Genomic DNA, 25,315 nt, shown 5'->3' on the forward strand with positions numbered 1-25,315 from the left:
TTATATTATACTCAAGACATTTATTTATTTATTTATTTATTTATTACCAGAGCACTACTCAGCTCTGGCTTATGGTGGTTCAGAGGATTGAACCTGGGACTTTGGACCCTCAGGCATGAGCTTCTCTTTGTATAAGCATTATGTTATCTCTATTTATTTATTTTGGATAGAGACAAAAACTGAGCGGAAATGGGAATTAATAGAGGGATGGGGAAGAGAGAGAGAGAGGAGAGGGAGAGAGAGAGAGAGAGAGACAGACTTACAGCTCTGCTTCACCATTCGTGAAGTCTCCCCACTCCAGGAGGGCCTCAGGGGTTTTTACCCATGTGCCTGAGTATGGTAACATGTGCACTCAACCAGGTGAGCCACCTCTTGGCCTCATTATTGTATTTATAAAGGCTAAAAAATTGAGAAATTCTATCAAAGATTTCAATATTGCACTTTTAAAAGCAGATATTGAATGGTTTACATTTTTCCAGGTTTTGAAGGAAAAAGAAAAGTCTAGGTATTGCTGTTATACTAAATTTTCATTAAAACATTGAGAAAATACTGCCACACAATATTCTGTGGCAATACTTTATACATTGTCAAGAAAAACAAATGCTTCTAAATTCTATTTCCATGAAGCTAACAGAAACAACATATAATTACCATGAAAAAGAGACAACTTAGATCACATTTACAGCAGGATCAGAATCCAGAGGCTGGGAAATTAGATACTGTAATAATAGTGTTCCCATAACTGCTAGAGAATGATGAAGTGAATTGACCCACTTAAGAAGCAAGACTCAAGTAGTAATAGAAAAATAAAAATGTCAAAATGTATTATGCATAGTGTGATCTAAAAATCCCTTTAAAACTATTCACAATCAAGTGGTACTATGCATGCAAAAGTATACAAGACATACTTCAATTGTCTAAAAATGCTTTCTTATAGTAGTGCTTTTTTTTTTTTTTGCCTCCGGGCTATTGCTGGGGCTCAGTGCCAGCACTATGAATCTACTGCTCCTGGAGGCTATATTTCCCCTTTTGTTGCCCTTGTTGTTTATCATTGTTGTTGTTATTATTGTTGTTGCTGTCGTCGTTGTTGGATAGGACAGAGAGAAATTGAGAGAGGAGGGGAAGACAGAGAGGGGGAGAGAAAGATAAACACCTGCAGATCTGCTTCACCACCTCTAAAGTGACTCCCCTACAGGTGGGGAGCCGGTCTCGAACAGGGATTCTTACGCCGGTCCTTGCACTTCACACCATGTGCACTTAACCCGCTGTGCTACCGCTCGGCCCCCAGTGGTGCTTTTTATTGTGGTAAAATAGGCATAAAATGATCTCAGTCATTTTATAGTGTACAGTTCAGTGCCATTTGCAACACTCAATGTTGAACCATTACTGGTATCTAGCTCCTAAACATTTTCTCTATCCCAAAATGAAACTCCATAGAAAGCAGTCATTTGGTGGTAGCGCAGTGGGTTAAAAGCACATGGTGCAAAGCGCAAGAATAGGCACAAGGATCCCGGTTCGAGCCCCCCCCCCCCCCTGCTCCCCACCTTGAGAGGGGTCGCTTCACAAGCGTTGAAGCAGGTCTGCAGGTGTCTGTCCTTTTCTCCCCTTCTCTGTCTTCCCCTCCTCTCTCCATTTCTCTCTGTTCTAACAACAACAATGATTAATAACAAGGGCACAAAAGGGAAAAATGGCCTCCAGGAGCAGTGGATTCCAGTGCAGGCACTGAGTGCCAGCAATAACCCTGGCAGCAAAAAAAGAAAGCTGTCATTTACCCTCGTTCCTCTCTCCCTGGCAGCTAGAAGCCACTAATCTTTCTGTCTCCATAGATTTGCTCATTCTGGATGTTTTACATAAAAGGAAACATAAACTACCTGGCTTTTTCACTCGGCATCTTCTTTTCAAAGTATATCAATCCTTCATCCCCCCTTTTATTCCTTTTCCCCATTGCCACCAGGATTATCACTAAGGCGCAGTGCCTGCACCCCAAGTCCACCACTCCCAGCGGCCATTTTTTCCTTTTCATTTATTTTTATTTTTTACTTTTTAATTTTTATTATTTTTAAAAAATATTTATTTATTCCCTTTTGTTGCCCTTGTTGTTCTATTGTTGTAGTTATTATTGTTGTCCTTGTTGTTGCTGTTGGATAGGACAGAGAGAAATGGAGAGAGGAGGGGAAGACAGAGGGGGAGAGAAAGACACCTGCAGACCTACTTCACCGCCTGTGAAGCGACTCCCCTGCAGGTGCGGACCCCGGGCTCGAACCGAACTGGGATCCTTACTCTGGTCCTTGCGCTTTGCGCCACCTGCGCTACAGCCCGACTCCCTTTTTACTTTTTTTTTTTCCTTTTTACTTTTTTATTATATAGGACAGACAGAACTTGAGAACAGAGAGGGAAATAGACACCTGTAGACCTGCTTCATAGCTCATGAAGCTTCCTCCCTGGAGATGGGGTCTGGGGGCTTGAACCTGGGTCCTTGAGTATTGGAACACGAATGTTCTACCCAGTACACCACTGCCCAGCCCCCTGCCTTTTCACTTTCTTGACAATGTCCCTTCATGCACAAAATTTTTAATTTTTATAAAGTCTTAATTATTCTTCTTACTTATGCTTTTGCAATCATATCTAAGAACCCATGGTCAAATCCAAGGTTATAGAGATGCATCCCTATACTTCTATAAATATTGAGATTTTAGCTCTTATATTCAGGTTTTGACCCGTTTTGAGTTAATTTTTACACTTGCTGGGAGGTTCAAGACAACTCATTCTTTCACATGTGGCTATTCAGCTGTCCCACCACTAATTGTTGAAGAGACAACATTTTCCCAAGAATGGTCTAAATACTCTTGTTGAAGACCGACTATTGATACTGATAACCTGGTTTACATTTCTGGACACTCAATATTCCATTGGCCTATATGTCTGTCTTATGCTAGTACCACACTTGCATAATCTTTGTAGTAAATTTTGTAGTGTTTTTGTTGCTTTTTTGCTAGAGTTGTTTTGGCTGTCTGGGGACACAAGTAACTCTGTAAATCTGAAGATCAACTTTCCCATCAATGAAAAAAACCCACTGGAATTTTTCCCCCCCTTGCTAGAGAACTGCTCAGCTCTGGCTTATGATGGTGCTGGGGACAGAACCTGGGATCTCAGAGCCTCAAACTTTTTTTTTTTTAAATAACAATTGTGCTACTTCTCTAGTCCCATTAGAATTCTGATGGAGAAATTAACTTTTAAAATCTGGGGAGAGGGAGTCAGGCTGTAGTGCAGCGGGTTAAGCGCAGGTGGCGCAAAGCACAAGGACTGGCATAAGGATCCCGGTTCGAGCCCCCGGCTCCCCACCTGCAGGGGAGTCGCTTCACAGGCGGTGAAGCAGGTCTGCAGGTGTCTATCTTTCTCTCCTCCTCTCAGTCTTCCCCTCCTCTCTCCATTTCTCTCTGTCCTATCCAACAATGACAACAACAATAATAACTAAAACAATAAAAAAGGGCAACAAAAAGGAATAAATAAATAAAATAAATATTAAAAAAAAGAAGAAAAAAATTAAAAAAAAATCTGGGGAGAAAAACCTCTCTCTCTCTCTCTCTCCATATATATATATATATATTATTCCCCCCCCAAAGGGAAAGGAATGGGTGGGTAGGTCTACTGCAATATCACATGCAAGATGGGTAGAGGCTGAACTGGGTTGGTAGACACAAGGAGAGGAAGGGACAGACATGAGTGAGTGCTCATGGGGCCAGGGGTGGAATTTGGAGACAATAGTTTATCAAATGTAGAAGAATTATCAGAAATGACAACAGAGTTAGAAAGAAAACACCTCCTCTCTATGTTCAGACTGACAGCTAATTGATACATATATTACAAGCTTGTTTGTAGAGAAATAAATATGCTAGGAACTATTGCATTATGAAGTTTAGAAAAATAACATCATGGTCTGAGAGTTTCCTTTCAATAACACAACAAGTCTAAGATAACTGACCATGGCACTGCCTCACTTCATGGAAGCATTTCACAAAGAAGCTGCCTGGCCTTTCCCTCCCCCTCAAAGAGTGAGAGGTGCCACCTCACAGAACAGGGAAGCCTGTTTGAAGGGGAAGCATGGTGTTTGTCACTGAATGGCTACAATGAAGAGTCCCCATGTATCTGTTTTGGACTCGCAGTGAACAAATAAAACCACAGATTGGGGTGGGGGGGTTATTTGAGTAACTTGGATTATCTCAACAGAGAGGTGATGGAAATGCAATTTACGGTCAAGTTATTGGGAAGACCCAAGCGAAGGACTGAGAGAACAGAGAGAGTGCCGGGGTTATAGCTATATGACGTTTCTGCCCATGAACATGGAGAGAAAGCAAAGCCGTTCTTTCTCCGTCAGGTGAACTTTAATGTGCTCACTTCCCACTCAGTTTCTGACACATGGGAGTTTCTGAGACATGGGAAACGTGCTGTTCTTCTCTTTCAGGGAAAAAGGGTCACTGTGTGGTCAATGGCATGGTCATGTATAACCGAGCTGTCTGGTCTCCTGAGCCCTGCATTACCTGCCTCTGCTCCAATGGACGCGTGCTCTGTGATGAGACCACATGCCCTCCTCAGACCTGCCTCCAGACCGTCACACCTGAAGGAGAATGCTGCCCTGTCTGCTCTGATACTGGTATGCATATTTAGCCTGCCAAAAAACAACATACAGGGTGCATTTGAACTTGAATTTATTTTTGTCACTACCTTTATGATAAACTAGTCATCGGTGAATTTAAATACTAGCACAATGATGACAAACATAGAAATCCTTTTGAAAAGTATGGTAGGGGTCGGAAGTAAAACGCAGTGCCTTTGTTCAGGCTCTCAGAGTGAATATAACTGGTTCGGGTCACTTAACCAGTTCTAGAGATGCAGTAATGAGGACGACATAGCTTGTCTTAGTGTGAAGAGCTCTGCTGAAGTACCCGCATGTACCATCTCCCTTAATCCAGTACAATGTGGGTACAATTATCAAATGAAGACAAGGAACTCAGGGTGAACAAAGGGAAGTGTGCTTGCACGTGGAGGAAACAGTCATACTCTCAGTTTTTCTAGTCACCACTGTTCAGTGAGTTGAAAAGAAGGGAGCATGGGCAAAGTAGTTGGCTTCCTCAGAGCACCCACCCTACAGACACAAAGGTTACCACTAGGTTCCGTTGACTTCTCACTGATCCTATACCATGAGGCTCACACCCGATAGAGTAGGGGCCCTCAAGAGGGAGGCACAGTTCTTCTCCTAGAACAGACTAGCCTTATGAAGATAGAGAAATACGTGCCTTATGGAAATAGAGGGGCACATGATAAACACACGGAGGGAGGAGTAGAAACGGTTTCTATATCATCATGCACAAAGAATGACCATAGGCTAGGTGTTGACAAAAGCATCCTTCCAGGGAGAACTTCCAAATATTTAAGAGCTGTATTTTGGTTCATTATACTAATTACTTCATTTAGGTAATATGCCTTTAAAGAAAAGCACTTGAAAATAGAAGTGTTTAATAAAACTGACTCCTTAGGGAAGAAACACCAGATGTATAAAGGCAAGATTCAGTGGTTCTCAGACATTTTCCAAATGACTTGGAAAAGTATTGAAATATTGTAGTTATTTTGGAAAAATAAACTTGGATATACAGGAAGGATTTTAAATGTTTCAATATGATAACTTTAGTTTCCTTTTGTTAATTTTTTCCTACTCCTTTATATGTTCTGCTGGAGATGGAAAAACCTTCATAATACATTCTTAGTTGAAATCTAAAGTAATTCCTTCAGACAATTTTTAAAAAATATTTATTTATTTATTTATTCCCTTTTGTTGCCCTTGTTGTTTTATTGTTGTAGTTATTATTGTTGTTGTTGATGATGTGGTCATTGTTGGATAGGACAGAGAGAAATGGAGAGAGGAAGGGGAGACAGAGGGGGAGAGAAAGACAGACACCTGCAGACCTGCTTCACTGCCTGGGAAGCGACTCCCCTGCAGGTGGGGAGCTGGGGGCTCAGACCAGGATCCTTATGCCGGTCCTTGTGCTTTGTGCCACCTGCACTTAACCTGATGTGCTACCGCCCGACTCCCTCCTTCAGACAATTTTATTTTCTGAGTTCTTTTGTGGTTATGTATTGTAGCAAATAAAAGTAGGGAGGTGATTAAATATATTGGTAGATTTTGATGAGAGAAGTATCTGGGCACTAGGAGTCTCCTCTTTCAGACTCTTTATTCAGGGATGAGCCTGTCCAGTCTTTGCTATGTCTTTCCCACTTTTTGCCCAACATAAGTAACAGCTAAATACAAATGCAGATTAACTTCCTACTATTAGTGTTCTGCTCCCATCATCGTGAAATCATAGAATCAACGCCTGCACAAAATGTCTAGGTTACAACAACACTGTCTAAATCCAGGTGTCTTCAATAAGTCTTCATGCAGTGAACGTGGCTTAAATAGAGTCTGGGTGGGAAAGGGGAGCTTTCTGTTAATCTGAATTTCAGAATGTTTTTAAGCCAATGGCGACGAAAGCAAGTATGAGAAAAATGGTAACAAATTAATGAACAAATTCAGTATCACCACCCTGGACAAGTAAAATGTGCTTTGTGCTTTTATGTCTTAAACTCTAAAATTTCCTATATTACCGATAACCTCAGTTAACTGAACAGTACCTACCAGACAGACGCCATATCTGACCACTCTGCCGTCTCACAACAGGGCTGCTTACTGTTTTGCATTATGCAGCCATATCACCCACCCACCACCACCACCTTTTAATATTATTCCCTCTTCATTTACCAGGTGGCACGATACTTTAGTAAAAATAAACATTTAGGCCTACATGTGCAAAACAAAATAAAACAAAATGTAACAATTGAAAAAACAAATTAAAACTACTCAAGTAAGATTTCCAAGATGCATTTCATGTATAAACTGCACATCCTTATTTGGAGGGAATAATATTTACTCTTAACTTCGTTTTCATTATGGTTTTTCCTTTTATTAATATCATAACTTGCTCCTCTGCTATCTCCTTGCGTGGTCTGTAGCCTCCTATTCAGTCCTCACTGACATAGCAGCAAATGATAGAACAGAATTTTCTGGTGATTCTTCAGAACAAAGAGAACCGATTCATTTACTTCATAAGCAGACGTCACCTTCTGGGGTGGAAAGGAAGCAAGCAGTGAGAAGAAAGAAACTTCACTTGAAGGAGAATAAAGAACTTAAAGAAGATGAAGACAGGGAGGCAAAGAAAAAGCCCGCTATACCTGGAGATTGGGGGAGACAGTCCAGTGAGGGGCACAGCAGAGAATGTGGTAATGGAAACCCAGCCAGGGAGGAGGAGGAGGACAAGGAGAGCAAGGAGCCCACCAGAGGAGATGTCTTCCAGATGCCCTGCCACCTCGCCATCCCTGCGCCTCCCAGAGGCTCACCACCTCTGCCCAGCCGGTGTGCTCTGTCCTACAGGACTATCAGCTGCATCAGTGCTGACTTCACAGAGATACCACCACTAACAGCCCCAGACATAACAAGTCTGGAACTCATTGGTAAGAGATGTTGACATCTGCTTCCTTCTGTGTTTTATGGGATGGTAAGGAGTGAACCCAGCACCCTAAGAATATGTGATTGTGTTGAGTCTCCCCTCTGGTTCAATTTTGTTTTTTTCTTAATCCTCTATTAGTTGAGAGGGTGGGGCTGGGGAGGAACAGACTCACAGAGAAAAATGATACAGGGAGTCGGGCAGTGGCTTAGCGGGTTAAGCGCATGTGGCGCAAAGCACAAGGACCGGCATAAGGATCCTGGTTCGAGCCCCTGGTTCGAGCACACCTGCAGGGGAGTCGCTTCACAAGTGGTGAAGCAGGTATACAGGTGTCTGTCTTTCTCTCCCCCTCTCCGTCTTCCCCTCCTCTCTCCATTTCTCTTGTTCTGTCCAACAACAACACCAATAACCACAACAATGTTAAACAACAAGGGCAACAAAAGGGGGAAAAAAAAAACCACAAAGAGAAATGTTAGAGACGCAACACCAAAGCGCCATTTCACCACCCATGGGATTCCCATTTGATGCTGCCCACGGAGCTCCCATGTGGTGTCAGAGACAGAACCCAGAATATTGCACATGGTACGGCATGCACTTTACCTGCAAAGCTACCTCCTGACCCCTTATTCTGTGTTTTACAAGTCAATTAACCTCATTGTGAGACTGTTTTTAAATTTCATAATGTAAATGTCTACACAGAGCCTCATAAATTTACAGCCTGGAGGAACTACTATAGATCACAATCACAGAAGCAAAATATCAGATCTGTGGCTAAGCTGAGAAATTGTCTCACCAAGTTTCCTATTTAGAGAAGACAGCTTTTACTTATTTTTTTTTTTTAAGAAAAAAGGTGCTAGACCCAAGATCACATCAATATAATTAGCATCCCAATCCTGGTCCAGGAATCAAGGAAATATCAATGGGAAAATATGAAGAACTATAAAAACAAATTTCTACATAGTCTTTCAGAAACACCTTTGTTATACATTGCATAATGCTACAGAATTGCCTAGAAAGCAAACTAAAACATATGTATAGAGCATGACCAGTACTTAAGTGTGAAAATTTTGATTACATAAAAGTCGAGTCCCGGTCATGTTATTTTCCTAAACATTCATTTGCTTATATATTTTTTCTGTGTTTGTCATAACTATTGTTTTCTCTCCAGTTGATGCGCTGTTGCTATCTATGTCCACACGAACAAGCATGTGTTTGTGTGTATTCATACATATGTACATTATATGTAGAAGTACATAGGTCTAAAGCCACTGCTATGTGTCCAGGCAACTCCTTCACCTCCATTCCTGATGAAGCGTTTAATGGATTACCCAATCTGGAAAGGCTTGATCTGAGCAGAAATAACATCACCTCTTCAGGCATAAGTCCCAACGCATTCAAGGTAAGCACACATTGACTTCCGAGCAACAGCCTGTCTGAATGGCATTCCTCTACCAGCAAGGGAAGAAAGTGAAGTGTTTTGACTGGCTGTTTTCTTCTATATTAAGAGTTTCTTTTCTGACGTTATTATTGTTGTTGTTATTGCTGTCATTGTTGCTGGATAGGATAGAGAGAAATGGAGAGAGGAGGAGAAGACAGAGAGGGGGAGAGAAAGATAGATTCCTGCAGACCTGCTTCACCGCCTGTGAAGCAACCCCCCTGCAGGTGGGGAGCTGGGGGCTTGAACCGGGATCTTGAGCCAGTCCTTGAGCTTTGGGCCATGTGTGCTTAACCCGCTGCGACAACACTCAGTCCCCTGTCGGCTGTTTTTTTTATTTCTTTCCAGCTGGATGTTTTATGCCTCAACCTTAGTGTTAACAACAACAGTATCAATGACAAGAAGAATATTTGAATTGGCAGAGTGTTTTGCTCTCAAGTAGCTGAAAAACATATTGGAAAAAAAGGGGAATTTATCAGCTGAAAAACATATTGGAAAAAAAGGGGAATTTATTAACATATTTAAAATCAGAGAAAGCTTCCTTTCTTATTTTGTGCTGTAAACAGTCTGCTGAAGGATACTTTAGCAGGAGAGGGCTCAGGAAAGACAAATGGATTAAAGTAAAACTTAGTATGAGATAGGCTGACAGAGAAGAGGGGAAGAGGGAAGATAGGAAACAGCATAGAATCAGCCCTGAAAACTCAAAGTAGACTAATTTTTTTCTTTTAAAATATTTTTTGAGCGAGACAGAAAGGAAGAAAAAAGCAAAGAAAAGAAAAGGCCAGATAACTGCTCAGTGATGGCTTATACTAGAGATGAGGGTTGAATTTGGAACCTTGCAGTCTCAGGCATGGAAATCTTTTACATAACCCTTATGCTACGTCCCCAGCCCCAATTTTCTTTCCTTCCTCCTTCCTTCCTTCCTTCCTTTCTTTCTCTCTTTTTTCCCTTCAAAAAACGGAAAGAAGGTCAAGGAATTTCAGAGAAACAAAGACAGAAGCAAGAAAGGAGGGTTCTATGTGTAAATCACTCATTATAGGTGTAAGCACAATAAGATGCCTTAAGTAACACATACTACATTCCACTAGGTTAAATGACCTCATTCTGCTCATTCTTTGGACAAACTTCTGGCCTCCTCTTCTATACTCAGGTCCTGGTTCCCGCCTGAATTCTAGGATAGCACTGAGCTCCAGGCACCTGGTAGACATCCTCAGTACCGCCACACGTCCAGTCTCCCATTCATGGTAGCATCATCCCCCAAACAGCTAGGACTCCTGACTTTCCAGTAGTTGATTAAAAATTAAGATAGAGGTGAGAGTAGATAGCATAATGGTTATGCAAAGAGACTCTCATGCCTGAGGCTCCAAGATCTCAAGGTTCAATCCCCATACCATAAAACTAGAGCTGAGTGGTGCTCTAGTTAAAAAAAAGTGAAGATAGTTTGAGAAATCAGCTCTTCCTCTTGTTTGGGGTTCTCTAACCAGCTCCCACACTGCTGAGTGGAATGCACATATGGCTTCATGAGAGCATCCCTACCATTGATCTTGCAGGCTAGTTTGGCCTAAAATATACAACTACAAACGTGGAAATAAATGCCCTTTTCGAGTCAAAACAGTTTGGTGAGTCGGGCGGTAGCGCAGCAGATTAAGCACATGCGACGCGAAGTGCAAGGACTGGCAAAAAGATCCCAATTCGAGCCCCCCGGCTCCCCACCTGCAGGGAAGTCGCTTCACAGGCGGAGAAGCAGGTCTGCAGGTGTCTGTCTTTCTCTTCCCCCTCTCTGTCTCCCCTCCTCTCTCTATTCTCTCTGTCCTATCTAACAACGACATCAATAATAACTACAACAACAATAAAAAACAAGGGTAAAAAAAGGGAAAATAAATAAATATTTTTAAAAAGTTTGGGGATGATATAAGACTAGACAGTGAGTATTTGTAACATTTAGTTTTGAAGTTCTAGAAATAGAACTATTTTGTGATTCTTTCTACTTAGTGGGTACAGAAAACTGAAGTTAGCAAACACATCAAAAGTACTCACTTTGCTGTACTAATTGTTAATATCTGTGACAGTTCAGATTACTGGATAAATTAGTTAAGTTTGTATCTGTTGCTGAGAAGGCGAAAATCTAAGATCTAGCAAAATAGGACTGATTCAGAGGTTGTAAGGAACTTTCCTCCTGCTTGCTAAGAAACACAGTAGAAATATGGGTGAATTTGCAAGTCCCTGGCCACCACACAGAAGCACCTGCACAAGGGAGCTTCACCAGCAGTGGAGCAGAGCTGTGGTGCTTTGCCTCCTTTCTTGCTGTCTCTCACTCTGCATTTTTTTTTATTTCCTTTTGTTGCCCTTGTTGTTTTATTGTTGTAGTTATTATTGTTGTTGTTATTGATGTCATCATTGTTGGATAGGACAGAGAGAAATGGAGAGAGGAGGGGAAGATAGAGAGGGGGAGAGAAAGACACCTGCAGACCTGCTTCACCGCCTGTGAAGTGACTCCCCTGCAGGTGGGGAGCCGGGGGCTCGAACTAGGATCCTTACACCAGTCCCTGCGCTTTGCACCATGTGCGCTTAACCCACTGCGCTACTGCCCGACTCCCCACTCTGCATCTTAAAGAGTCTGTAAGGAGTGACAGAATCATGCTGGCACACAGCCCCAACAATAAACCTCGGGATATATAAAACAAATAAACAAAAGAGAAAAGGAGGTAGGTGAGTAGCTCATATATAGCCCATTGGTGAGGGCTGAACTATTTCAGGCCCGGTGGCTCTATGGTGCCTGGGAAAACACAGGCACTGTGTCGGGAGTGCAAGGCAGAGTGGTGAAGAAAAGAAAGAAAGAAAAGAAATACAAGTGAGTTATATTCAAAGCTACCAATTGTGGGTTAATGAGAATACGTTGGAAAAGTGTTACTAGTAAGACCCACATCTACATGGCAGGAAGAATCTGGGGATTACTATGTAAGCTTGAGAAAGGAAGGCAGGCCTATGGCAGTAATCAGGTAAGACAATAATTCTGAAATTTGTTTTTCAAGCACCTGAAGAAGTTAATACACCTGAATATGGATGAAAACAATTTGGCAGAAGTTCCCTCAGGATTACCATCTACATTAGAGGAACTTAAAATTAATGACAACAGCCTTCAGACTCTGGGTGAAGACAGCTTATTAGGTATTTATCATTTGATTATACAGTGTGTATTCTGATGAACTTTCTTTTTCTGTAGTTGTATGAAAATATTATGTGTAGTTTTTGCCAAATGAGTATTTAGTAGAAGCTTTTGAGGTCACTTTACCTTGAAAGCTAACATACCTTATTTGAATGTTTCTCTGATAAAAAAAAATTTTTTTTTTCTCATTGCCTTTAGGGTTATCGTTGGGGCTCAGTGCTGGCAGTACTAATTCACCACTCCCAGTGGCCATCTTTCCTTTTTTTTTTTTAAATTATTTATTTATTTATTTTCCCTTTTGTTGCCCTTGTCTTTTTATTGTTGTTGTAGTGATTATTGTTGTTGTTATTGATGTCGTTGTTGGATAGGACAGAGAGAATGGAGAGAGGAGGGGAAGACAGAGAGGGGGAGAGAAAGACAGACACCTGCAGACCTGCTTCACCACCTGTGAAGCGACTCCCCTGCAGGTGGGGAGCCTGGGGCTTGAACCGGGATCCTTACGCCAGTCCTTGCGCTTTGCGCCATATGCGCTTAACCCGCTGCACTACTGCCTGACTCCCCCCCCCCCCTTTTCCCCCTAAGATAGGACAGAGAGAAACAGAGAGGATGGGGTGATAGAGAGTGGGCGAGAGGGCAGGGTAGATGCAAAGAGACTCTCATACCTGAGGCTCCAAAGTCCCAGTTTCAATCCCCTGCCAGAGCTGAGCAGTGCTCTGCTAAAATGAGAGAGAGAGAAAGAGACGGAGACACCTGCTTCACTGCTTATGAAGCAGACTCCCTGCTTCAGGGTTCTATTATATAAGTAACTTGATATACAGGGATCACTGCTACTATGTGAAACGTGATGAAACTGCATGTGAAACTGTATGAAATCTTATCTCAATGACTTAGGGTCTTTTTTCTTTGAAATATTTATTTATTTATTTATTCCCTTTTGTTGCCCTTGTTGTTTTTTTATTGTTGTGGTTATTATTGTTGTTGTTATTGATGTCGTCATTGTTGGATAGGACAGAGAGAAATGAAGGGAAAGACAGAGAGGGGGGAGAGAAAGACAGACACCTGCAGACCTGCTTCACCACTTGTGAAGCGACTCCCCTGCAGGTGGGGAGCCGGGGGCTCGAACTGGGATCCTTATGCTGGTCCTTGCACTTCATGCCACGTGTGCTTAACCGTCTGCGCTACCGTCCAGTTCCCAAAGGTATCCTTTCTTAACTATAAAGTGTCTGTAAAAATCAACATATTTTCACTTGCTGCTTTGAAAATTCTCTGTTGTTGATCTTTGCCATTTTAATTATCATGTATTTGGGTGTACTGCATTTTAGGTTTGCTCTGTTTGGAGCTCTTAAAAGAATTTCCTGGATCTAATTCTTTCCTTAGTTTGAAAAATTCCTATATATATATATTCTTTTTTCTTTTTCTTTTCTTTTTTTTTTTACCAGAGCACTGCTCAGCTCTGGTTTATGGTGGTAGTGGTGGGGGAGATTGAACCTGGGACTTTGAAGCCTCAGGCATGAGATTCTTGAGATTCCTTTGATGCAAATGTTATTCCTCTTTATAGTGCTCTAATTATCTTCATTTTGTTTGTTTCTTTGTTTATTTAGTGGTCTTTTCTTCCCTGTCCTCCAGTTCACCACTTTTATTTCTGCTGGTGTGTTCTTTCTGACTTCTGTTATGCCTTTTCTCATACTTTCTCTTTGTTGGTTGAAATTTTCTTCCAGGCAAAGTTCCTTTATTTCTCTATTTCAGTAAGTCTCCTTAGAGTTATAAATTTGACAACCTCTTTAGGAAGTTTACATAACTCTGTCAGTATTTTTTTTTCTAGTTGCAGCCTTGGTTCAACAACATGGGTGTAATTTCTTCTGTCTTCTCATTCTGTTTGATACTCCATAGGAGTTGGATTTATTTGTTGTGTTTTTCCCCCCCCTGGAATTGGGACCGAATGCATGTATAATATGAGTTCACTGCTCCCAGGTTGAAAAATATTCACTCATCCAGACAGAAAACACCAGAGCACTCCTTGGTGCTGTGGTACTCTTCCTGTGGTACTGGGGACTCAAATCTGAACCATGTGCATGGTAATGTGTATTCTCTGCCCAGAAACCCGTTTTTCTGACCCTTGAGCTTATATTTGAACCTAGGCCTTTTTTGAACCAAAAGTTCAAGGTTGCAGGTGCTCTGTGACCCATAAATTGATGTGGGCTGAGGTTCAGGTTTGATTTGCAGCTGGGGGCAAGACAGTTTGGGTGCTGTGGGAACTGCATGCAGTTCTGTAGGTCTGGGACATCAAGTCACTACAGTGATGAACAACAGATGCATAGAGACAGACAATGGAGGGCACAAGGAGCTAATTGAGAGGTCTACATCCCACTAGGAAAGGAAGGAAGGTAAGACATCCGGAGAAAACTGGGCATGCTTAGGAACATTTCCTGTCTTCACTGCTGAAGGAAACAAACCCAGACTCACGACTGCTCAGGCTCGTCCAGCAAAGGCATTACATTGCTGCTCACCTGCAAGGCCCCTGAGGTGACATCCTCAAGTGTGCTTCTGCACACGCACATGCACACGCACACGGACATGCACACGCACACACATGCACACGCACATGTACACGCCTGCCTTCTGTGCATCACCCCCTTCTGTGCATCGTGCGTTGCTTCTCACTCACTGGCGTGGCTAAGTGATGACTAACAGTCTGACTTTACTTTCCACTTGTCACTGGAAACTTCTATAGACTCAACAATATACTGGGTAAACATGCTGGGTACATGAGTTCCCTGTTCAGAGGCTGAGAGTTTGCCAGGCAGAGTGTTCCTCCTAGAGTCCTAGAAAAGAAACTTCTCCTTGCATGACGCTCCCATCTGTCCATAGTTAGGATGTTATTGAATACCATCTGTCTTGGCAAAAAGCCTCCCTCAGTATCTTTCCTTTTGGAGATTAAAGAGAAAGGAGGAGGCTGAGGAGATAGCATAATGGTAATGCAAAAAGATTTCATGTGGGGGCAGGGCGGTAGCGCAGCAGGTTAAGTGCACGTGGTTTAAGGATCCTGGTTCGAGCCCCCAGGTCCCCACCTGCAGGAGGGTTGCTTCACAGGTGGTGAAGCAGGTCTGCAGGTGTCTGTCTTTCTCTTCCCCTCTCTGTCTTCCCCTCCTCTCTCCATTTCTCTCTGTCCTATCCAACAACAATGACATCAATAACAACAACAACAACAATGCTAAAACAACAAGGGCAACAAAAGGGGAAAAATAGCCTCCAAGAGCAGTGGATTCATAGTGCAGGCACCGAGCTCCAGCAATAAGCCTGGAAGCAAAAAGAAAAAAAAAGTTCATGCCTGACACTCTGAGATCCTAGGTTCAATTCCTAGTACCACCATAGATCAGACAATGCTCTGGTCTCTCTCCACCCCTTTTCCAGCCCCACCCTCTCTCCCTGTATCCTTCTCATTAAAATAAGTAGAATATAAAAAAGAGAGAAATTAGGACATATAGCCACTTGCCATCGTTTACTGGTTTGCCTTCTTATTTCCTGTCTCTGAGCCCTTCAACCAGTACTAAGCACTATTATCATCTGTTAAGTTGTCCAGAGGGTCCTTGTCACCTAGAGGATAACAAAGGCCACATAAGACCCACCTCTGCTACCAGTCATTTTCATCAAAGGCCCCAGAACAAATCCAAAGAATTTGGACTTTGCTTGTATTGAGCTTAGTCCATTTCTCTGCATTTCTTTATATATATATATATATATATATATATATATATATATATATATATATATATATATATATATATAATTTATTCCCTTTTGTTGCCCTTGTTTTATTAGTTATTATTGATGTCATTGTTGTTGGATAGGACAGAGAGAAATGGAGAGAGGAGGGGAAGACAGAGAGGGGGAGAGAAAGACACACCTGCAGACCTGCTTCACTGCCTGTGAAGCGACTCCCCTGCAGGTGGGGGGCCGAAGGCTGAACCGAGATCCTTATGCCGGTCCTTGAGCTTTGCGCCACATGCACCTGCTGCGCTACTGCCTGACTTCCTCTTTTTTTATATTTTATTTATTTATTTTGAGATAAGTAGATAGATAGATAGATAGACAGACAGACAGACAGATAATCAACTAGAGCACTGCTCAGCTCTGGTTTATGGTCTTGCTGGGGATTAAAGCTGTGATCTCAGTGCCTCAGGCATGCAAGACTTTTGCATAACCACTGTGCTCCCTGGCCCTATGTATATATTTCTATCCTTGAGAGCCTGGCCCCATGGCATTTGCATACACTTAGACTTTTTCCCTCTGCCATCATATTGTATTTCTTCTCTTGCTGGTACTGTCTTTAGCTTTTGTTTATAGACTATGCCTTGCTTCTCTCATATGTCTAGCTCTCACTAGAGGGACTGAATTACACAGCGCAATTTGGTGCAATGCCCATGTCTTGAGTTGACTATGAAAAAATGTCCTGTTCTGTAAACGTTAGCCACTGAATAGACTCCAAAGCTCCACCCTGAATGACTGACTCAAATGCCTCTGGGCACCATCACTGCTGAGCTGTCCATTCTCCTTCTGTAAGCTTCCACTGACTTGAATCACATCACTCCTTTGGCCAGCATAAACAATTGAGGAAAAACCTGTTTGTATAAAGGCCTTTGCTGGTAGCTCATGTTGAATGTGTAGAGAACACTTGGTGATTCTTCTTTCAAATTGTTTGTTTGGCTGCTCTCTCTGCCAGGAAGTGAGTAACTGAGATGGGAATTCATACTGTGTCCCTCTGCTGCTAACTCCCTGTGCAGAGGCCGAGGGTGTGCCAGGCAGAGCACTCCTTTCTGTGTCTTGGAAAAGAAACCACTCATTGCATGACCTTCCCACCCACACCTAGCATGCGGTCATTGCACGCCAGCTGTCCAGGTGAAAGCTTCCGACAAGGTTCTATAATCTGCTACCTTTTGCCCCTTACTCCATGGTCCCTGCTTGTCAGCACTGCCTCTCCTCCCTGACCCCCATTCCTTCCCTTCTGCATCCCCACTCTCCTTCTGCCCCTCTACCTCCTCTCCTGCCTCCTGGTTCCTTACATGTGCTGTCATCACACAGCATTTCAAGGATTTAAAAAAAAAATTTTTTTTATTATTGGGGAATTAATGTTTTACACTCAACAGTAAGTACAATAGTTTGTACATGCATAACATTCCCCAGTTTCCCATATAAAGGATTTTTTTTTAAACACATTCAGTAATTAGTACTGACTGCACCAAGTATCCACACAGGGTAAGTACTTGGGAAAAAGTTCAATAAGGAGGTACAAAGAAAGAAACTAGCCCCTACCTGCAGGGGGAAAGCTTCCCCAGTGGTGAAGCAGGGCTGCAGGTGTCTCTCAGTCTCTCTCCCTATCTCCCACTCCTCTCAATTTCTGGCTATCTCTATTCAATAAATAAATAAATAAAGATAATAATTTTTTTAAATTATCTTTAAAAAAGAATAAAGAAAGTATAGGGTTGTCCCTCCCAAGACACTGAACATTTGACATGACATTTCAGAAGGTGGTAAAAAAAAATTGCCTAATTTTTCAATTATCTTAAAATCCCACTTATTATTTTCTTACAGACTTACATCAGTTGGTTACCTTAGAACTGGAAGGAAATAATCTCAGTGAAATCAATGTTAATCCTTTAGCTTTCAAACCTTTGAAGAGCCTATCCTACCTTCGTCTGGGAAGAAATAAATTTAGAATTATACCACAAGGACTTCCTGCTTCTCTTGAGGTATGATTTTTTTTTTCTTCTTCGTCTCATGTTTTATACTTCAAATACAGCCAAAACAAAAGCATTTTAAAATATTATTTTAAAGACCCTAAAACCAGTAGTTTCAAGGTTGCTTATGGACTTTACTATCATCTGACCACTGTTTTCTCTTAGAACACCAAAAGTATGAATCAAAGTCATAATTACCAGTAGAGAATATTAATAATGTGAAAATTGGTCCTGCTGAGAACTTCAGTAAAACCATAACTTGCAAAACAGCTAATACTATTCCAGACTATAACTGTGGCATTCATCCCAGTTTGTTCCATCCAGATTCCCATATGGACAACCAGACACCCTGTATGAACAGAAATTTCTGCAAAGACCTACAGAGATTCATAGCTTACCAATTCTGACTACTTCTGACCAAGAGCCTTGGCGTTAACTCCAGCCCACTATCTTGCATCCCCGCCTGCTGTCCAGGTGTGGGTTTCCCTTGCTTCAACAAGTAAAAACTTTTTTTTGACTTTTTTAAATTTTTTGCCTCCAGGGTTATTGCTGGGGCTCAGTGCCTGCACTGAGAATCCACTGCTCCTGGAGGCCATTTCCCCCCATTTTTGTTGCCCTTGTTGCTCTTGTTGTTGTTATTATTGGATAGGACAGAGAGAAATGGAGAGAGGAGGGGAAGACAGAGGGGGAAAGAAAGACAGACACCTGCAGACCTGCTTCACCGCTGGTGCAGGTGGGGAGCCAGGGGCTCTAACCAGGATCTTTATGCCAGTCTTTGCGCTTTGCACCATATGCGCTTAACCCGCTGCGCTACCGGCCGACGCCAACAAGTTAAAAACTTAACCAAAGATGGACTCTAGGTGTTCTTTGCTGCTGAGTACAACCACCCCATTTCATTAAGAATATAAGTCTGGTAGATTCAGTAGGAAGCCAGTCTTCGCCTCTGTCAGCTCTAGCTTCCCATCAGCCCCTCCCCAAACATGCAGAATCGCCCATCCAGAAGTCAGGTTAAGACTGGGTTGCCTGTCACCCTCACCACCCCTTCCTCTTTCTCCTTTCTGCACACGAAGGCACAACTCTAGACTGTGTCATAACAGCAAGGACTGAGGTCCCAATAGCTGGCTTATGTCAGAAACTGCTTGCATTCTAAAGAAACACAGACTTCCGGGATCTATTCCATACACGCTAAATCAGTTTCTTTACAGGGTGAGGGCCACGATTTGTAATTCCTTTTAAAATCAAAAATTCAAATAGAAAATGTGTGTGCGGGAGTCGGGCGGTGGCGCAGCGGGTTAAGCGCAGGTGGCGCATGCACAATGACGGGCGAGAGGATCCCGGTTCGAGCCCCCGGCTCCCCACCTGCAGGGGAGTCGTTTCACAAGCGGTGAAGCAGGTCTGCAAGGTGTCTCTCTTTCTCTTCCCTCTCGATCTCCCCCTTCTCTCTCCATTTCTCTCTGTCCTATCCTACAAAGAAGACATCAATAACAGCAACAATAATAACTACAACAATAAAACAAGGGCAAAAACAAAGGGAAAATGAATAAATAAATATAAAAAAAACTTTAAAAAAAAGAGTATCTTTCAAAAAAAAAAAAGAAAGAAAATGTGTGTGCACACACCCCTTGAAAATACAAAAGAATAATACATCCCCACCCCCACTTGACACCTGCACCCCCGGTTTCTTTGCCCAAAGGAAACTCTTTCAGAGTTTGAGGGCCCTTGTCCATGCAGGAGCATAAGTTGTGAACACTTCCAGGTGTTGCTTCACAGCCACTGTGTCAGCTTAGGGATGAACAAGCTTTGTCCTGCCCGGGGTGTTGGGCAACTTACACTTTAAAGCTCTGGGAGCAGAGAGGTGGCTCTACAGTGAGAGCACACGTGTCCCGCATGTGATGGCCCCCAAGTCTGGTTCTCGGCACTGCATGTGATGGAGTGGTGTTCTGAAGCACTTTATTTTATTATTAGTATGAATAAGGGAGGAAGGATGGAAGAGAGGGAGAAAGGGAGAGAGGGAGAAGGGAAGGAAGAAAGGCGAGAGAAGAAAGAAGGGAAGGAAAAGCAGCCCACGTGTGACTCTTCTGTACAAGCATGTGAGAGAGCCAGGGATCTAGCTCACCTATTAAGGGAAAAGCAGCGAGCAGGTGGGTTAAGCGCACGTGGCGTGAAGCATAAGGACTGGTGCAAGGATCCTGGGTGGAGTCCCCGGCTCCCCACCTGCAGGAGGGTCGCTTCACAGGTGATGAAGCAGTTCTGCAGGTGTCTGTCTTTCTCTCCCCCTCTCTGTCTTCCCCTCTCTCAATTTCTCTCTGTCCTATCCAACAACGACAACAGCAATGGCCACAATAACAAGGGCAACAAAATGGGGAAAGATGGCCTCCAGGAGCAGTGGATTCGTAGTGTAAGCACTGAGTCCTAGCATCAACCCTGGAGGCAAAAAAGGAAAGAAGGAAGGAAGGAAGGAAGGAAGGAAGGGAGGGAGGGAGGGAGGAAGGAAGGGAGGGAAGAATGAAAATGTTAGAAGTTGATTTGTCAATTGCTAACAAATAGCAAAGCAAGCAAAGTAAGGCGACAGAAAAGGGAAACCACTACAACAGGGATGGGAAGTTACACTGAAGCTACATACTGATTCTGCTTCTGAATGACAACAGCTTCTGGTCACAAATTTACACCAATGCCAACTGAATTTAACTTGAAGGCAGCTAGCTGTTGAAAACTTACAAAGAGTTCCAGCAAACATCATATGTTAAATGACTGTTCTTAAACAACTTCTAATTAAAACGATCACAATACAAAGAAGTGTAAAAAAAAAAAAAAAGTGAGGCTTGAGAGTCAGGCGGTAGTGCAGTGGGTTAAGCGCAGGTGGCGCAAAGCGTAAGGATCCCGGTTCGAGCCCCCAGCTCCCCACCTGCAGAGGAGTCGCTTCACAGGCGGTGAAGCAGGTCTGCAGGTGTCTGTCTTTCTCTCCTCCTCTCTGTCTTCCCCTCTTCTCTACATTTCTCTCTGTCCTATCCAACAATGACGACATCAATAACAACAACAATAACTACAACAACAATGAAAAACAAGGGCAACAAAAGGGAAAATAAATAACAACAATGATGACATCAATAACAACAACAATAACTACAACAACAATGAAAAACAACAAGGGCAACAAAAGGGAAAATAAATAAATATATATAAGGCTAAAATCATTCCTAGGTAGCACAGACTAGGGGGGAGCATGTTGACTGGAGCTAGAGGCCAAGGAGGGTGAGTTTCTCTCATGTGTCAGCCAGGTGGCCTAGACATGCCCTGTCATTTCTCCACTGCTAACTGAGGATGACACTTCCTGTCTTCTAGGGTTCTGAAGTCCAGATGAAATAATTAAAAATACTTTGACAAATTAATTGAAGTTCATAACCAAGACAGAAGTACATTTTACCTTACTAAATAGAAATTTTAACAATTTAAAATATGATGGTGTATTGCACCAAAGTAAAGGACTCTGGGGGGATGAGGACTAGGGGGTAGTTCAGGTGCTAGAACATGATGGCAGGGGAGGGTCTAGGTGAGGGGCTAGAGTGTTACGTGGAAAACTGAGAAATGTTACACATGGACCAACGACCATATTTTACTGTTGATTGTAAACTATTAATCCCCCCCAGTAAAGAAAAAAAATAAACCCACTAGGAAGAGCAGTGAAAGATTCTTTAGATAATATTAGTGTAAAGAATCTAGGGACCAGGTGGTGGTGCATCTGGTTGAGCGCATATGTTACAGTGCTCCAGGACCTGGGTTCAAGCCCCTGGTCCCCATCTGTAGGGGGAAAGTTTTGCAAATAGTGAAGCAGTGCTGCAGGTGTCTCTCTTTCTCTCTCACTCTCTGTCTCCCCTACCATCTCAATTTCTGGCTGTCTATTCAATCAATAAAGATAATAAAAATTTAAATAAAAGAGTCTATATTGCACTTTTAAAAAATATTTTATTTATTGATTCCCTTTTGTTGCCCTTGTTTTATTGTTGTAGTTATTATTGTTGTCATTGTTGTTGGATAGGACAGAGAGAAATGGAGAGAGGAGGGGAAGACAGAGGGAGGGAGAGAGAAAGATAGACACCTGCAGACCTGCTTCACCACTTGTGAGGTGACTCCCCTGCAGGTGGGGAGCTGGGAGCTCGAACCGGGATCCTTGCTCCGGTCCTTGTTCTTAGCGCCACCTGCGCTTAACCCTCTGCTCTATAGCCCGACTCCCTATATTGCACTTTTAATGACATGGAATTGAATATATTAACTGTCATAAAGACTAATCAGTCTTCTCTCTTAAATTATAGGAATTGTACCTGGAAAATAACCAAATTGAAGAAGTAACTGAGATATGTTTTAATCACACCAGAAAGATCAATGTCATTGTATTGCGCCATAATAAGCTTGAAGAGAACAGAATTGCTCCTCTAGCCTGGATAAAGCAAGAGTAAGTACGGGCCACAGTTGGACTTTCTTAAACTAGGTCTTCCTCTTGTAGTTGTCTACAGTACACGAAGATGAGGCTGAAAGGGAGGCACACCGTTTTGAAGGGCTTGCGACAGCTTCTGTTCAGAGTAAACCTCTTCCTCTCCCCAAAATATGACATACCAAAAGATATTTTGAGAGAGAGAGACTGGATTCACATAACTTTGATTACAGAGTAGAGTTCTAATTGTCCCATTTAATTCGTTATTACTGTGCCTGACTGGTAATTTAAACTTTTTTAAAAAAGATTTTATTAATTAATGAGAAAGATAGGAGGAGAGAGAGAACCAGATATTACTCTGGTATAAGTGCTGCTGGGATTGAACTCAGGACCTCCTGTTTGAGAGTCCAGTGCTTTATCCATTGCGCCACCTCCCATACCACGTAATTTAAACTTTATCATAGGTTTATAAGGCTAAGGAGAAACACAGACTTCAGTACACTGGGGGGGCCTTGTAAATACCCTTGTATACCCCATGTATGGGGATGTATACTGGTGAAATTTCACACGAAGTTTCCAAACAGTCCATTATATGACTGGAGTTAGGATTATCATGGTCAGTGCTACTTTGAACACAAGTAGCCAGAACTAAGCTGAGCAGCATGAGCCTAAGTGAGGTCTGGCCCTCCAGCTCTGTCAGCATCACAGAGTGAGCTGTGGTCCAGGAGGTGGCACAGTGGATAAGTCTTTGGACTCTCAAGCATCACAGAATGATCATAAAGCAAACGAGTGGATTCCCCTGTCTGTACACAGTGAAGAACGAAGCACTCCTTCCAGCCACACCCTACAGATGGAGTCACCAGATTCACTACAGATTCCTTCACCACTGCCCTCAGTCTTCCAAACCACCTCCTTCAAATAGCGTGAGAAAGACTGAAGGGAGAAGAGGAAGGGCAGAAACAGCTCACTAGAGGAGCCAGTCACCCCAGGGTGTGACTCTCAGGAAAAGGGTTGGCATGGGATCTTTGTCCAGAAGCAGACGTCTTGTGGCAAGGGAGGAGGGGGCCTGAGTGTGTTGGGGTGGGGAGAGTGCAAAATAGAGAGAGAAACAGGACTTTAGGGCAAACCAGATTCTGCAGGATGTGCTGGGGAAGGGTCTTTGTGGGGGGTGAGGGGAATCCTGAAGCAACTGAGGCAGCTCACTGAGGTCTGCTGGCTTCCGGCCAGTTAACCTTAACTAGATTCCTCAAGCTCAGCCCAAGTTTAAAGTGTGCCAGTCAGTTGGGTGTAGACAGCATAACGTGTTATGTAAAGAGACTCTCAGGCCTGAGGATCCAAAGTCCCAGGTTCAATCCCCCGCACCACCATAAGTCAGAGCTGAGCAGTGTTCTGATTATAAAAATAAAAAATAAATAAAATGTGTCTGTCATCAAATCAAATGTGGGGTGAGGATGCAAACACCTCACACTTCCTTGCTGAGACTTAAGGGGCAGTCAGTTTGAAGTCGGCTGAGACTCACTGGGCGTCTCTTATTCCACTCAAAAAAAAAAAAAATGCCCTCAGCCACTTTGGGCCTCACTAGTAATCTCTGGATGTGAGTCTTTCTCTTTGAGCTTGGGAGCCCTTCTCTCACGAAGCTAGGAGAACAGCTGAGAGGCAGCAGGGCACCCAGCCACCTGAATTCATGGTAAGGGTGGGAACTCCCGGCACTCAGTCCACGTCCTGAAGTCCTGTCTTCGCTGCAGAAACCTAGAATCCATCGACCTCTCGTACAACAAGCTCTACCACGTCCCCTCCTATCTGCCCAAGTCGCTGCTGCACCTGGTGCTCATCGGGAACCAGATCGAGCGCATCCCCGGCTATGTGTTGGCTCACATGGAGCCAGGCCTGGAATACCTGTACCTGTCGTTTAACAAGCTCACGGATGACGGGGTGGACCGGGTCTCATTCTATGGGGCTTATCATTCTCTGAGAGAATTATTTCTGGATCATAATGACTTGAAATGTATCCCACCGGGAATACGAGAGATGAAAGCGCTCCATTTTCTGAGGCTGAACAACAACAAGATCAGGTATATTTTGATGTTTTCAAGTGTGAATTGATTGTCCGTAAACGTACCTTTAGACTTTTTTCTTGCTGTCTAGGAGAGAAAGGGAGAGTGACAGCAGGCGCCAGCAGCAGCATTGCTCTGACACAGGCAGGGCTGGGGACTGAACCCAGGGCTTCATGCACGCAAGTTCCATGCCTTGTCGCCAAGCCAAATAGTTGGCCCCTACAAGTATCAACTTAAACCGTTATGATTGACCAATTTTATTATTAAATAACAATGATGCAATGCCTGAGTTTTACTTTAAGGGAAAAACGTGGTAAGAAGTTAAGAGAACTGACTGGACTCAGTGGACTGAGTGCTAGACTTGCAGATGTGAGGGCCAGGGCTCAACCCCCAGTGCCGTGTATGCCAGAAGTGTGCTCTAGTTTCTCTCTTTCCCTTCAAAAAATACATGAATAAATAAATGACAAGTAGATTAAACAACACTGACAAATATTAACAACTATTAAAAACCAGATGGTCGCAAAGCACATGGACCGGTATAAGTATCCCTGTTTGAGCCCCCTGCTCCCCACCTGCAGGGGAGTCACTTCACAGGCAGTGAAGCAGGTCTGCAGGTGTCTGTCTTTCTCTCTCCCTCTCTGTCTTCCCATCCTCCCTCGATTTTCTGTCCTATCAACAATGACGGCAATAACAACAACAATAACCAATAAGGGTAACAAAAGAGAAAAAAGAGCCTCTAGAAGCAGTGGATTCATGGTGCAAGCACAAAGCGCCAGTGATAACCCTGGAAACAAACAAACAAACAAGATGGTAAGTATATAAGGATTCATTATATTTTTAAAACTTTTCTCTTTGCAAACTGCCCAAGGAAAATATTTTAAAAATTGATACTAATAAGTTAGCACTTAGAATCTTAGAGGCAGGATTGAATGAAGCTTCAAGGCAGCAGACTGCTGTGTTT

The 25,315-nt window shown here is 42.9% G+C and overlaps 2 protein-coding genes across 7 annotated transcripts in view; one reads left to right on the forward strand and one right to left on the reverse strand.

Annotated features, from left to right (window-relative positions):
• Window positions 1-25,315, reverse strand: part of CENPP (centromere protein P) — a 211,436-nt gene that overhangs the window by 60,813 nt on the left and 125,308 nt on the right. The gene's annotated exons all lie outside the window — the stretch shown is intronic.
• Window positions 1-25,315, forward strand: part of ECM2 (extracellular matrix protein 2) — a 44,560-nt gene that overhangs the window by 13,142 nt on the left and 6,103 nt on the right. For 5 of the 6 annotated variants that reach the window (XM_060200583.1, XM_060200585.1, XM_060200584.1 and 2 more), the window contains 7 exons: window positions 4,463-4,651; window positions 7,045-7,542; window positions 8,819-8,934; window positions 12,003-12,138; window positions 17,726-17,883; window positions 22,182-22,321; window positions 24,046-24,372. In XM_060200583.1, the coding sequence (XP_060056566.1) occupies window positions 4,463-4,651; window positions 7,045-7,542; window positions 8,819-8,934; window positions 12,003-12,138; window positions 17,726-17,883; window positions 22,182-22,321; window positions 24,046-24,372 (1,564 nt within the window). The remainder of the gene's footprint in view (window positions 1-4,462; window positions 4,652-7,044; window positions 7,543-8,818; window positions 8,935-12,002; window positions 12,139-17,725; window positions 17,884-22,181; window positions 22,322-24,045; window positions 24,373-25,315) is intronic. The other variant, XM_007529172.3, reaches the window with a different exon arrangement.

The sequence above is a fragment of the Erinaceus europaeus genome, chromosome 10 (genome assembly GCF_950295315.1).
Source record: "Erinaceus europaeus chromosome 10, mEriEur2.1, whole genome shotgun sequence".
Classification (NCBI taxonomy): Eukaryota; Metazoa; Chordata; class Mammalia; order Eulipotyphla; family Erinaceidae; genus Erinaceus; species Erinaceus europaeus.